This window comes from Mesoplodon densirostris, chromosome 3 (assembly GCF_025265405.1).
Source record: "Mesoplodon densirostris isolate mMesDen1 chromosome 3, mMesDen1 primary haplotype, whole genome shotgun sequence".
Lineage (NCBI taxonomy): Eukaryota > Metazoa > Chordata > Mammalia > Artiodactyla > Ziphiidae > Mesoplodon > Mesoplodon densirostris.
In genome coordinates, this window is record NC_082663.1 from 38,540,653 (window position 1) to 38,556,118 (window position 15,466).

At 37.6% G+C, this 15,466-nt stretch overlaps 1 protein-coding gene across 1 annotated transcript in view; it reads right to left on the reverse strand.

Annotated features, from left to right (window-relative positions):
- Positions 1–234: 234 nt before the first annotated feature.
- Positions 235–15,466, reverse strand: part of HCN1 (hyperpolarization activated cyclic nucleotide gated potassium channel 1) — a 395,898-nt gene continuing 380,666 nt past the window's right edge. The window contains exons 7-8 of the mRNA XM_060091683.1: positions 4,339–4,503; positions 235–1,100 (exon numbers count right to left, since the gene is read on the reverse strand). Coding sequence (XP_059947666.1) covers positions 235–1,100; positions 4,339–4,503 — 1,031 coding nt within the window. The remainder of the gene's footprint in view (positions 1,101–4,338; positions 4,504–15,466) is intronic.

The window sequence follows — 15,466 nt, forward strand, 5'->3', positions numbered from 1 at the left end:
ATGCTAAACAAGTCTTTTGAACTTTTCTTGAGATTTTTAGATATAGATTTAATAGCATATGTGTATATATATATATATATGTATATATTTTACATTTTGCATGGAGGCCAGAGCTGTCTAAAATATCTCTTCATAGTAGGCTATAGGGATCTATCAGGAGATAGAATAAAATAAGGTCTGAGAATATTCTCAGTTTATTAGAGTATTTCTTTCTGCTTTGACAATCAGCAGGGATCATAAATTTGAAGCAAATCGTGGCTTTTCTGTCTCTGGGTCTGTATGTAAGACTGAGGAAGACTCCCTCTGATGAGCCGCTGCTGGTGGAGGGGGTGCCGGTGGGACTCCTCGGCTGGGGGGGATGGCTCCTGATGACATCTGTCGGAACAGGGTGACCCGCTGGGGGACGGTGCCCCTGATCCCTGCCTGCAGGCCCGAGCCGTGCACCGTGGTCACGGGTGGAGGAATGCACGCCAGGGACTCGCCCACAGTGGGATGCGGTCTGGAAATCAGGGTGGAAACCTCATGGGGCAGCGAGGGCTGCGAGGCCGAGAGGGGCCTGACTTCTCGGGTCAGGCTGGTGTTGTGAAGCGCCTGCGTGCTCTTGTGCACTTCGTTTTTCGGTGCGGAGCTGCTGGGTGTCTGTGGAGCCTGGGGCTGCTGCTTGGTCTGCGGTGGCTGCTGTGCCTGCTGCTGAGTGAGTGACAGCTGGGAAGCAGTGGGGGAGGCGTAGTGGAAAGTTCGAGTCGCTAGCGGGCTCTGAACGGGAGGGCTGCAGACCGCAGTGGTGTAGGAGCAGGGCGAGAGAATGGCCGACGGCTGCGGGGTCTGTGTGCTGGGGCTGGGGGAGTGCAGGTTGCCATGAGACAGACTGGTGGCTGTGTACACCGGCGGAGATTGCGTCCTCCCGCGAGAGGTCGGGGTGGTAGTTGAAGACGTGGAATTCAGGGCTGTCATTTGAGGGTAACTGATGGGGCCGATGGCCTGCACCATCTCCCTGTCGTGTTTCACAATCTGCTTCAGGATCTCGTTCTCCTGATTGTTGAAAACTCCAGTGTTCAGATCCTTCTGGAACTTTTGCAGAAGAATTGAATTTTTCTTTCCTGTCAGCGAAAGGAAGATAGGCACTTAGAAAGTCTACAGGTGACTGATGACAACTCCAAGCGCAAGTGGCTCCTGCAGACAGAATGTTGGCAGTGTTTCATAGAAGAGGCTTAAAAGCCAAGTACTCACCTTGAGACACCAAATAGACACACGGCTCCTGTCTCTCACGCTTCCAGTATCTTTCTGGAAAATCTTACCTTCTATACGAGTCAAGTTGAAAAGTCTGTAATATGGCAAAAGCCATCTTACAGAAGAAATGGAGAGATTTGCATGAGGGTTACCTTGGGAGAAGAAAGGCCATCTGGATCACGATGGGCCTGAAATCAAGATTTCAGTTTAAAGCTTCTTTTTCAAGAAAGGACAATGGAATACATACTATGTGACAGGCACCCTACCCAAGGCTTTAGGCAGATTTATTTTATTTAATCCACAACTCTTTGCGGTAAGTGTACTCATAATCCCACTTCACCCAAAAGGAGACTGGAACATAAGAAGGTTAAGAGTAATGTCCAAGAAAACATAGTTAATATGTGACAGAGCTGGGACAGGAAACCAGTAGATCTGATCACAGATTTACTACGGACTAGGAAGCAGCCACATCTATATCACGTTGAGTGCTTGCTGGAAATGAAGTCTCCTGGGCCTCATCCACTTGCTGCACCAGATGCTGCCTTTTACTATGATCCCCTGGTAATTGTCACATGCAAGTTTGAGAAGCAAAGGCCTTTGCTTTTGACCAGTGCCCTACACCAGTGATTCTCTACTTGCATATTTTTGTCATCTCGAGAGCTTTAAGAGTTACTTATTTCCATCTGCACCCTAACAATTAAATCAGAATAAACAGACGTGGGTCCAGAGTTTGGTACTTTAAAATAAACTTTCCCCAAGGGATTCTTGTGTGCAGCCAGATTGAGAACTATTTCATAATCTTTCCTCTTCTGAGAGGTTGCTGTGAGGATTCAGGGGCATAACGTATGGCAAGCTCTCAACTCATTCTAGAACCTCAATAAGTATTACCTCTCCTTCTTGCTATTGTCTTTGGAGTGGTTTGCAATAAGGAGATGTTCTCTGGCAAAATAACAATTAGCACCGATTGTAGGTTGATGTAAGAGGGGAAAATCAGTGACTTTTTAACGGCATCATCACCTAGGTAAATACGGTAACTGAAAAGTAAATCAATTTGCCATATCACTAAATAAAGTATCACATCTAAACTAACAAGGAATATTTTCAAATGGAAATGTATGATATAATTTACTTGGCTGCTGGGAAAGGCAATCATTTTAAATGACTGCCAGAATGAATGGTTATCTCTCTCCTTACAGAATTGTCCTAATTTCCCAAAGAACAAAGACTTCTACATTAGTAGAAAACATAAATGCTTACTTTGCGTATACCCTTAATTAATTATAACATATGCATTTATAAGCAATGGCCACAACAATGAGAAGGATAATATTTCTTTGTGATCATGTGAATAGTCAACATTTCATAATCTAAGTATCTGGGACATTGTGGAAAAATACTATAACTTTTAATGCACTGTTAGAATTTTGTGAAGATTAAAAATGGAAATACTGGTGCTCACTAGCAATTTTATTCCCTATATTATTGATTGCAAACTGTTTCATGCAAACTTTCTTATAAAAAATTAACTGTAATGAGTTAGATGAAAGTGATGCTCTATCAGATTAACAGAAATTCTCTATTGAAATATGCTGATTTTGATGCTTTTGCAAAATATGTTTAGCTTGCTTAGGAAAAAAAACTCATATGCTCAGAAATTAGTCTCTGGCTCTACCACGAACACTCACACACCACAAAGAGGGAAGTCATTTTCAAATTAAGTAAAGATGCTTTTAGGCATACTCGCTTTTTTTATGGGCACTGTCTTCTGGACACTCTGTCCTGTTATATCTCTAAGTTATCAATAAGATTTTTAATATGTGTGCTGTGTCTAATGGTAATGTCCAAATACTACATTTACTTCTCCTAACCTGATTTCAGATCCTTATGCAGTCTGTTGTCCTACCAATACACAAGAAAAGAAAGATGTAAAGTGCAGAAGAAAAGCTGACACAACCATACGTCAATCAAAAGTCCTTACCTTTAATAAAAATGAAGCAGTTGAAGTATCTCTTTGTTTAATTTCCAGTGATCCCAACCCCAATCTCCTTTGAGTTAATTGATTCCTTCATCCCTCCCTAACTCTCTTCAACAATATTCATTGTGTACTAGGTACCGTGAATGTAATAGTGAATTAGACATGATCTCTACATTCATAAAGCTTAGCATCTCTAGAGCAAGTTAAATAATAAAAGCAGTGCTGTGATGGAGGAACTTCCCAGTAGTACAGGAGAATATCTCCAGGGTACTCAGACTATTAAGGGGGTGGAAGGTCAAAGAAGGTTTCTACAGGGAAGTGATGTCTAAACTGAGATCATGAAGGCTAGTAGAGTTAAGCAGGGGAAGGGAACAGAGGAGGGTAGGGTGCAGGAGGAGGATCTGGGTGTGGAAGATGAATGCATATCACCTTCTGACATCAGAATGTTCTAGCATATCTTGGGAAGTTAACAGCAAGCCAATCTGATCTAACTTTACTATGGCAATTATTCAAATTTTTAAACTAGTGTAATTAGTAAGGTCTAACTTACATATTTTTATTTGAGAGCAGAGAAGATTTTAAGATAAGTTGATGTTTGCAAAGTAAAGCATCTATGTGCGCACTTCTATTAAGGCTTTTTCTGCTTGAGTCTGTTTTACAAACATTTCAAGAAGTTTCTACTGAGACAATGAAAATACACAAGTTTTCAATTCTTAATATAAGAATAAATGTAAAGTTGATCCTTAAAAATGAAAAAAAAAACCCTTGTGATAAAATTTAGTTTGTAATGTAGACTCATACTATTGCATTTTTAGTTCTATTTTAATGCTGTGTAGAATTTTTAATCATTGTTTTTTACCTTAAGATTCAAATTGTTTTGGTATCACTGGTGAAATCAGATTGCATAGCTAGAAAAAATAGAGATGAATAAACAAACCTAGATTACTTAGAAGAGAAAGTTAGAGCCTCAGATCTTTCTAGAAATATGGCTAGAGCTAATTGCTATTTCTATATTTCTATGTTAATTAATAAGCAATCTATATACTAGCATTTGGGACTTATGATTGCAAATATGTATCAGCCCACTAGATTAAAATTGAATTGTGCACAAAGAAGAAAACTGAACAGAGTACCTATCCGATCTAGTCGGTCAATGGCTACTGTCTCAAAGGCTCTTCTCATCATTGGATATTCCTCCAGGACCTCATTGAAATTGTCCACAGAAAGCGAATAAAGACGACAATATGTATCAGCTCGAACACTGGCAGTCCGCCGTCCCTTGGTCAACAGGCAAATCTCTATAAAAACAAAGAAGAAAGATTTGTTTGGCAATTTTCTTTAAAAGGCCATTAAGACCTACCACAACTAAAATAAAAAAGTCTCATGGTGTGAGAAACCAATGATTAGTAACATTTTCTATCTTATCAGGAAATCCCTTCTGATAATTAAAAGTGCCCAATTGCTAATACTCAATCTTAAAATATTCTTTTTTTCTTAAACAATTGAGACTTTTGGTTCAAAGGGAAGGATGTAACAAAATTATCTTCTTCCAGCTCCCATTCCAATTCACCTGAAACAAAAATGTGCAGAAAAAAGAATAATAAATCCAAAATGGAGTTGAAAACAGGAAGAGACGATTCTCAGATAGAAGTTCTTATGAATTCTGGAAGGCAGAGAGCAGATGGTATTATATAGACAGAAACCAAAGTAAGCCCAAAATCATTGGCTTAGAAAGTCTTATGATTAAGCAAAATTGAATCACAGGTTCAGATGTATGCATTATAGGAATGCTTTATGTAGTTCATATATTCCCAGTAAAATCAGTATAAAAATTATATTCCAAATGCACAGAGGGGCTTTTCATTTAAGTAATCTCTAAGGAAAATATTTTGTTGAAATTTTGATTCCCAATATTTGGTAAGCAAATATTTGCAAACGTGGATTTTCTTATTAGCTAGATAAATAAATGATAAAAGTGAAGATTTTCTATTTCATTTCCCAAAATTTATGTAGTAAAATCCTATAGACTTTGCTTCTTTAAAAAATTTAAATAATTGAAAAACTTAGCTTCAAAATAACCTATTTTAAAAAAGGAATGGGAGAAGTGTTTCTGAAATGCACTGTCTTCTAACAAAAGGAAATAAGCAAAATAATTATTGAAAGGGGCCTAAATTCACACTCCTCTGAACTTATTTAAAGAATTTCAGTTCATGTTGATAAACATAGTGAGTAAATTATGTGGTAGGCATTATATCCTTGACGTTAGGGCTGGAAACATGAATCAAACATCATATCTACTTCGGTATTACTTATATGCTGGTAGTAAAAAAGAAAAAGTTCATTTAAATTAAGATTTCATTTAAAATGCAAGTGGGTGAGAGCAATAATATAGAAGGCAGGCACTCTGGGAGTACAAAAGAGGTGCATCTGAACCAATCAGGCAATTGAGAGGATTTTAGGAAATGCCACCTAAGCCACCAATTTTGTTATTACTGTTCATGCTTGTAAACATTTCAAATTTAATAAACAATATTGTGGTGGGGCCAACATGGCAGAGTAGGAAGACCCTGAGCTCACCTCCTCCCATGGGCACACCAAAATTACAAATACATACAGAGCAATGTATGTATGAGAATGACCTGGAGACTAGCAGAAGAGATTTTCTACAACTAAAGATATAAAGAAGGAGGGCCTCCCTGGTGGCGCAGTGGTTGAGAGTCTGCCTGCCGATGCAGGGGATACGGGTTCGTGCCCTGATCTGGGAGGATCCCATATGCCGCGGAGCGGCTGGGCCCATGAGCCATGGCCGCTGGGCCTGCGCATCCGGAGCCTGTGCTCCGCAACGGGAGAGGCCACGACAGTGAGAGGCCCGCATACCGCAAAAAGAAAAAAAATAAAAAATAAAGATATAAAGAAGGAACCACAACGAGAAGGGTAGAAGAGGCAGACACGCTGTATAGTCAAGACCCATAACCCTGGGTAGGTGACCCACAAATGAGAGGATAATCACTATTGCAGAGATTCCCCTTAGGGAGAGAGGAGTCTGAGCCCCACATTGGGCTCCTCAGCCTGCAGGTCCTGAACCAGGAAGATGACCCCCAGAAAGTCTGGCTTTAAGGCCAGTGGGGCTTGCATTCTTGAGAGCTGGAGGGTTGTAGGAAGTAGAGACTCTGCTCTTGAAGGGTGCACACAAAATCTTACACCCTCCAATACCCTGCGCAGAAACAGTAATTTGAAGGAGCCTGGGTCAGACCTACTTGTTGATCTTTTAGAGCCTCCTAGATTGGCAAGAGGCAACTGGGACACACCCTGAGGACACAGATGCTGGTGGCATCCATTTTTGGGAGCTCATTATACCCCAAGGACACTGATGCTGGCAAGCACCACTTTGGAATCCTCCCTCTACCCTATTAACACTGGAACCCAGCCCCATCCACCAATGGGCCAGCGCCAGTGCTGGGACTCTCTGTGCCATGCAGCCCGCCATGCTGGGACCCAACCCCACCCACCAGCAGCCAGCAGCCTCTGAACCAGCAGGAATCGAAGGTACATTAGATGATACAGAGGACTGGATAAGTAAGTTGGAAGACAGAGTAGTAAAAATCACCCATCTGAACAGAAAAAAGGAAAAAGCATTTTTTTTTAAATTAGGATAGTTTAAGGGACCTCTGGGACAACATTAAGCATACTAACATTTGCATTATTGGAGTCCCAGAAGGAGAAGAGAGAGGAAAAGGGGGCAGAGAACACATTTGAAGAAATAACAGCTGAAAAATTCCCTAACCTGGGAAAGGAAACAAACATCCAGGTCCAGGAAGCACAGAGAATCCCAAGGAGGATCAATCCAAGGAGGACCACACCAAGACACATTATAATTAAAATGGCAAAAATTAACAATAAAGAGAGAATATTAAAAGCAGCAAAGTAAAAGCAACTAGTTACACACAAGGGAACTTTGCATAAGATCATCAGCTGAGTTTTCACCAAAAACTTTGCAGGCCAGAAGGGAGTGGCATAATATGTTTAAAGTGATGAAAGGAAGAAACATACAACCAAGAATACTCTACCCAGCAAATCTATCATTCAGATTGGAAAGAGAGATAGAGATTTTTACAAACAAGAAAAAGCTGAAAGAGTTCAGTACCACAACCAGTTTTACAAGAAATGTTAAAGGGACTTCTCTAAGCAAAAAAGAAAAGGACAGAAATAGAAATATGAAAGTTATAAGAGAAAAAATATCATTGGTAAAGGCAAATAGATATTAAAGGTAGTAGCCCAAGTAAACATAAATCTAGTAGAAAGGTTAAAAGAGTTGTGCAGGGCCTCCCTGGTGGCGCAAGTGGTTGAGAGTCCGCCTGCCGATGCAGGGGATACGGGTTCGTGCCCCGGTCTGGGAGGATCCCATATGCCGCGGAGCGGCTGGGCCCGTGAGCCATGGCCGCTGAGCCTGCGTGTCTGGAGCCTGCGCGTCCGGAGCCTGTGCTCCGCAACGGGGGAGGCCACAACAGTGAGAGGCCCGCATACCGCAAAAAAAAAAAAAAAAAGAGTTGTGCACCTAGAACTAACATAGTGTTGTAGATTAATTGTACTTCATTTATTTTAAAAAAATATGTAGACACTGGGAGGAAATGCATCAGAATGCTAATGGTAGTTATTTCTGGGGGATGGAGATTATGGGCGATTGTTCTTTTTTACATGCTTTTATGTAATTCTAGTTGTCTGCAATGAACATTCATTACTTGTAAAATTAGAAAGAAAACAATAAATGTGATTAAAAATGAAAAAATAATATTGTGGACTGTTCATGTTTGTGTGCATGTTTGTGTGTATGTACCTTTTGTGTGCATAGGAAGATAAACCTCTATTGGTCAGTGTTTAAGTATAAAGCATATTATCATATGATGGAATATGTCAGCTACTCTAATTTAAAAAAATATAATAAAAGTATTTTTGACACTACCCCAAAATTAAACTCCTGTGTCACTATAGTACTAATGCCATATTTTATAACTTATGATTGCTAAATTATGTCAAACATACTGATGAGAAATGTTTTTATTGCTAAGTGTTGCTTTCAAATCTGTACAAGTTGTCATATAGAAGGGTTATAAGCCTCTTGGAAAATAATCCAATGATACATAACAAAGATATTAAAATGTATCCATACACTTTACCCAGAAATTTCACTTGACAATCTAGCCTAAGGAAATAGTCTGTAATCAGAACAATGTTATTTACGTGGTGATATACATTATACATTTATGTATACATCTGAAAATATGGGAATGCCTTAAATGAATAATAAGTCAAGATTCATAATCAACTATGTGGCAATTATTAAAAGTAAAGCTTTTAAAATCTATGTATTAATATTAATAGTCGAATGGTCATGAAAGTTTAACAGAGAAAAGCAGGATACAAGGTTTTAATTATAACATGATAAAAATGATCACATATAGTATGAAAAAAATGACAATAAAATCTACCTATATGCACTGCTCCGTTGAAAAATATTCCTTTATGTAGACATACTGTTTACATTTTTTTTCAACTTTGCTTTATCTAAATTATTTTTATTTGTGGATATATAACTTTTATTTTTTTAAAGTTACTTAAAATTTAATATCTAAATGCACAGAAGAGAAAAAAAAACAAGATATGAAGGAATATAAACAAACCTAAAAATAGTGATTACTATTGTAGATGATTTCCTCAACTTTACCTTTCATTGTTTTTAATGTATTTTTAATTTGGCACTTATATTTTTAATTTACAGATGCTTTCCATTTTCCTATATTTGTTGCTTTCTCATTATATCATTCTCTTTTGTTGTGAATGTAATATCCTCTATCTTCTGGTAGTTGTTAAAGAGATCTGGCTTTGAATAATGAGTATATGATAAAATATGGATATATTGTATATGGATGAACCTCAGAATGTTTCACAAACATAGTGAAAGAAGCAACACATGACAGTCCATATAGTACGTGCTTCCACTGATATAAATAATCCAGAAAAGGGAAATCTATAGTGACAGATAACATATTAGTGGTTGCTTGGGGAAGTGGGTGGAAAAGGAGATTAACAATAAGTGGGCAGGAGGAATCTTATTGGGGTGATGAAAACCTAAACCTGTTTGGCTTGGCTTTCATAGTGCTGGTTTCATAATTTGGGAAATTTCTATAAAGATTGAATTGTATACTTTGAATTATATATACATGTTGCAATAACACTGTAAAATGGAAACAAAAAGAAGTTTTGTCTTTATATTTTATCTTTATTATATTTTATATTTTAGTTTCTGTTCTGTTTTCTGAATTCTTTCTCTTTACTCTGGAATCATTGTTTCTGTCTCTGTGGCTACATCTTTCCCTTGTATATTGAATGTTTTCTTCAAATTACCTGTTGATGTCCATTTCTATTGAGTGTGAAAACTCCAGTGATGTGGCAGCATTTATTGATCTGGAGTTTCTCTTCAGGGTGAATAGGTGGGAAGTTTATCCTCATATCTCCCTACATGCCAGAATGAGGAGGGCTGTACTCCAAGTTTACCAGCATCTCTCTTAATTGTTCTAGTTCTCTGCCTTGTTCAATTGCTTTAGAGAAGAACCACTTGCGTTTTTCTCTCCTCAGGAAAATAAATGCTTGGTTACAGGCTATCAAGGGAGTGACAGAGAGTCCACTGTACCACACAGAGACCTTCCCTAAGTCACTGTTTCCCCTCACTTTTCAGTGGGCCCTCTGTCAACACACTGTCTCTTAGCTAGCAGCTTTTCTGGAGTTTTGCCAGGAGCTTTGCTCTCTTCTTGGTCATAGCCCTCAGCATTATATTCCAAGTTCCCTCTACTTTTCCTTCAACTTTCATCAGTAACCACCAGTATAATTTTTAAAAAATTGTCTTAAACAACAGAAATTTATTTTCTCACATTTCTGGAGCCTGGAGGTCCAAAATCAGGGTGACAGTATGGTTGGATTCTGGTGAGAACTCTCTTCCTGGCTTGCAGATGGCCAAATTCTCACTGTGTCGTCCATGGCAGAGAGAGCCCCCATGTCTTCCTTTACCAACACTGTCAGTAATCCCATCAGGAAGTTCCCACCCCCAGTCACCTCATGTAATTCAACTACCTAAGGCTCCACTTCCAAATACTACCACACTGGGGATTAGGGATTCAACTTATTGAATTTGGGAGAGACAAGGACATCCAGTCCATAACACCATTTCTCTTGTCCTGAAATACTATTTATGTCCCTCTTGCTCTTTAAAAAAAAAACTAAGCTAAGAAACAAAAAACAAAAAAAACCCCAGCTTTATTGAGGTATAATTGATATACCAAAAATCTGCACATATTTAATGTATACAGTTTGATGAGTTTGGACATCTCCATGTACCTCTGAAACCATCAGCATATCCGTCACTTCCAAATGTTTTCTTAACTGCATGTTACAGAATACCTGAATAATACTGGCTTACCAATAAAATAACTTAATTAGAAAAGTCTGGGAGGCAGGGCTAGTGTGGATTTAGTATCACAGTGATGCTGAGGCACTGTGCTGGCATGACTTTATTTTCTTGGCCAACCTCTCATGATCACAAGTTCAAAACAGCAACTACAAGAATTAACATCTTCGTACAGTGTCCACAGAGAGGGAAAGACTTCCTTCCCATATTTCTTTCTTTTTATTGTGAAAGCAAAACTTCACAATATTCCTTTACTACTTTTAATTTGGTCTCTGGAAAGGGAAGAGATAAAGACATGTATTGAGGATCATCTTATGTAAAGAAATGGATTTGGGGCTTCCCTGGTGGCGCAGTGGTTGAGACTCCGCCTGCCGATGCAGGGGACACGGGTTCGTGCCCCGATCCCGGAAGATCCCACATGCCGCGGAGCAGCTGGGCCCGCGAGCCATGGCCGCGGAGCCTGTGTGTCCGGAGCCTGTGCTCCGCAACGGGAGAGGCCACAACAGTGAGAGGCCCGCATACAGCAAAAAAAAAAAAAAAAAAAAAAAAAAAAAAAAAAAGAAATGGATTTGTATTTATTTTTCTGTATGCTTAAAAATTATTCGAATACTTTTTACAACGAGCCTGTATTTATATATTACTTTTGTACTTTAAAAAATAAATTTAAAAATTAGAAAAAATATAGCTACTCTCAATACTTATAGTCATTTTGGAAATATAGCAAAAAATAGATTTATTTCAGCATAGATATAAATATATTCATGTTTTCTCTAAGTTATTCTTTGCAAATGATTTTCTGGTTTCTATCGTCTGGAGTCCTCATACAGTGAATATACAATATATGTAGCTAAATGGAGTAGATGGACATGTGTTACATGGTATAGGTCCCCATAATTAACTGATGAATCAGTTAAATACTGCCTTTGGTATGAGAAGAAATCTTCCTAGAGGATGGTGCTTAAATAATATTTTAGGCCTATATAAAAAAATTGAGTACATGTTTTATGAGAAAACTTCAGAGGTGTTATTGTTCAGAAAATCTTACTTCTTCATTAAATTCTATTTAAAATAAAATGTACTTATGTAATTCTTTACGTTTTGTGTTTTTTTTGAATGAAAACTGATATTTCAATTTGGTTGATTTCTTGCCAACTAATGAAGTAGAATTCTATTTTGGTGATTTTCTGCAGCAGTGATGGTTACCTGCTGATTCTACTACCTTAACATACATCCAATTTCTTAGGTTATTTTAGAGATTTTTTTTTTCTTTCTTTTTGGCGTAGTATAAAGAGTATTGGCCTGGGATTAGGAGTCCAGTGTTACAGTCTCAGACTGATTGATCTTGGTTGTGAAGATTTGGACAAATACTTATATTCTCTGGACCTTCATCTATTTATCTGTAAAATGTAAAATTCAATGATATCTCTAGAGTTTTATCAACATTTAATCCATAACTTCAGACTTCAGTCATATTTTATATCTAAAGTTCCACTGATTTTTATATCTTTAGTGCTTCCATGGCATCTGGTAGGTGCTTAATGTTTGCTGAAATGAATCATTGAACCAAAGAGCAACATGTTCTACAAAATGAGTTTCAATCACCCATGAAAAGACTAAGGGCTAAATATAGATTTTCACTAGCAAAGTCCTTTCAGAAGTTATCTAATGAGCTGTGTTCATTCCCAACATAAAACTCTTCAGCCTTTATCTCTCATCATCTCTTCAATATTTTCTTAGTGAGACACAGATCAAATGATGGTATATTCATGAGGGTATATTCTAGAAATAGTCACTGGTCAGTGTGAAAAACAATTTAAGTAGTCCTTTCTTCTTTTAATGCCTCCATACTCTTTGTTTCCACCGTGAAGAGAAATAAACAATGCCACACACTTAGTAATGAGAAAAAGTAAACCTGATCATAAAAGAATCTTAGATTTCATGAACTGAATTTCCAGATTCCATACGAATAAAGTAGGTGTTTCTTTGTAAATTAATTTTCTCTTGATAATAAGTTATTTTGGGGATCTACTTATTGAGTGAAAAGAGTCCTGTGTTAGGTGTTACAGATTGAGTTTTTGTGTATTTATGCTGTGCGTGTGTGTGTGTAAAAGAGAGAAAAAACAATTGAGTCATTTGTATCTCATACTATCCTTTGGGCTCCTTAGGAATTATGTAGATATTAGTTCATCACTATTTTTAATTTCTTGTATTGTGTTTTCTACTTGTTTCCTAACTATTGACCTTATCTCCCTAGCTAGTTTAAGATATTTTAAAGACAACAACCATACAGTAACATTATTTTATCCCTCGTGGTGCCTGCTGCCTTGGGTTCTTAGCCCAGAGAAATTGTTTTAAAATGCTGATGAGTACATCAATGATAGTGGACAAACCCCAGATTGACACTAAATTCTAATCTTAAGTTTTAAGATGGCATAATAATGGCTCCCCTGCTGAGTATCTTCTCTTTGTAACAGAACTTGCACCTTCTTTAAGCAGCACAATATATCTTTGAGGTTTTTGTGCAATGTATATAAGGAAGAGAGTATCTAGAAGGTTTGGTAATGTTTTCTTCAAGATGGATATGTTATTACTCACTATCTAGAAAATTAACTTGCTTTTGGGTGCTCAGATTGACTTCCCAAGGAAAATAAAATAAAATATAAAATGAAATAAAATTGAACTCCCAAAGAACAAGCTGAGTGCAGCTTACAGATATAAACTTTTAAAACAGAGTCTTCTGGCATATTTTCTAGACTCTGTTGCTTGTTTCAATCTTTCTGCCTTTTTTCCTTGTTTGTCTACTCTCTGAGAACTCAACTAACCATTTCCTAGTGGTGTAATCACTGCTTAAAAAATTTTAATGCAAATTTACTTGTAAATATATCCTTTCATCTGGATACAAAGTTCTAAATGATAATTAAGTTCACAAGTACTGGGAACTTGGCATATTAATTTTATTTCTGCATTAGTCTCCTGTTTTCCTCTACAAGATAAGTTATTTTCTTTACAGGTTAAGTTATTTCACTTACCGAAGAGGGAAACCGAGAGTAATGCATCTCATCACAAGAGTATTATAAATCTCTGTTTCCGTTTTTCAGCATCATAAGAAATGTGTCCCGGGAGATTAAATTTGGCCTACCACACTATATATATATACTTTTAATAATCCTTAGGGTATGAGATATATCAACCACCCAATGCTATTTTTGCTGACATTAGTAACCCTGTTTATAAACATTCCATTCCACCTGACATTACTGTCACCTATATAAACAGTCATTTTATAAGGTAGGGCAAATGGCCTCAAGAATTTTGCAACTCAGAAATATTTCTCTGACCTCTAAAACAGAGCTTGATATTGCAGTAACACAGAGTTAATCATGAACTTATGACAGAAATTTGTAAGGTAATGAAAGTGTTTAAACCTGAGTTTCCAGAATTGATGGGAAAATTTGTGCTCGGCTGCTCATAGTAACCTAAGCAAGAGCTACTTCCTTCTTTTGTACCCGATATGATGAACTAAAAGTAATTCTCTGCTGTGCATTAAAATACTTATTTCCTAGAAATTATTTGGGTTTCTAATCCAGTGCCTCATAATAATGTGCAAGAGGAAATATCACTTTTTTTTTTTTTTTGCGGTACGCAGTCCTCTCACTGTTGTGGTCTCTCCAGCTGCAGAACACAGGCTCCGGACACGCAGCCTCAGCGGCCATGGCTCACGGGCCCAGCCGCTCTGCAGCATGTGGGATCTTCCCGGACCGGGGCACGAACCCGTGTCCCCTGAATCGGCAGGAGGACTCTCAACCACTGCGCCACCAGGGAAGCTCGGAAATATCACCTTTTAGTTTTCTATTTGTATTTGTAATCTTTCTATATATATATTAGTGAACTAGTAAAATATCACCTCTTATGGCATGGTGAGGTAACATTTGGCTTAAAGCAATTTGTATATCAAGCTTGGCTGGTAGAAGAAGCACTTTAAGTGTCAAATGGATCTAAATAAGGATCTAAAGAAATTTAGAGTAGGATAAAACATAAAATAGTTGTAAATTTTGCAGTATTGATATTTGATGTATTTTGAAACATTTCACATTTTTAAAATAATTTTCTGAAAGAGAGATTAGATATAACATATTTCCAAATACAGATATTGTATTTAGTATATTATATATAGATAGATTTTATAGCATGACAGCTATTCTAATAAACAGAAAACCTAATTCTGCTTTTTCTTCCAAATATCTAACTGAATATTTCAATTCCCAGAGAAACAGTGGTACTTACATAATTATTAGTGTCCTCTGCTGCAGCTCATGCAGTTATTTATGATTATTTATTCATTTAAAGTTATTATCTTGTCAAACTAATCTTAGTTCTCCCCATATGTTTGGTCAATTTATTTCTCTTAAAACACAAGATTAGGGTGGTCACCTGGGGCTCTGAGTATTAACTCTAGTAGCGACACCTCAGACAACTTATGCACTGGCAAAATTGTTATGAGATTTACCTAAAAAGTGCCAATAAAGTGCCCGGTACAAGCCTAGTGCAGTATGGACATTCCCACAGCATGAGTTCCTTTTTCCCCTTATGTTTCTACTCCTTTCACTGTATTTTTTCCTGTGATTTTGGCTCTACCGGCTAGAACCAAGGAAAAAGTAATGCTTCATAGATCAAGTAACCTTCCAAATTTGTGAAATATAACAGCCATCTCCCACACCCTCCACCCTCTCATAAACAATTTGTTCATAAACTAACCATCCCAATTCTTTAGACTTGTCTCAAGTACGATGGCTTCACACCGA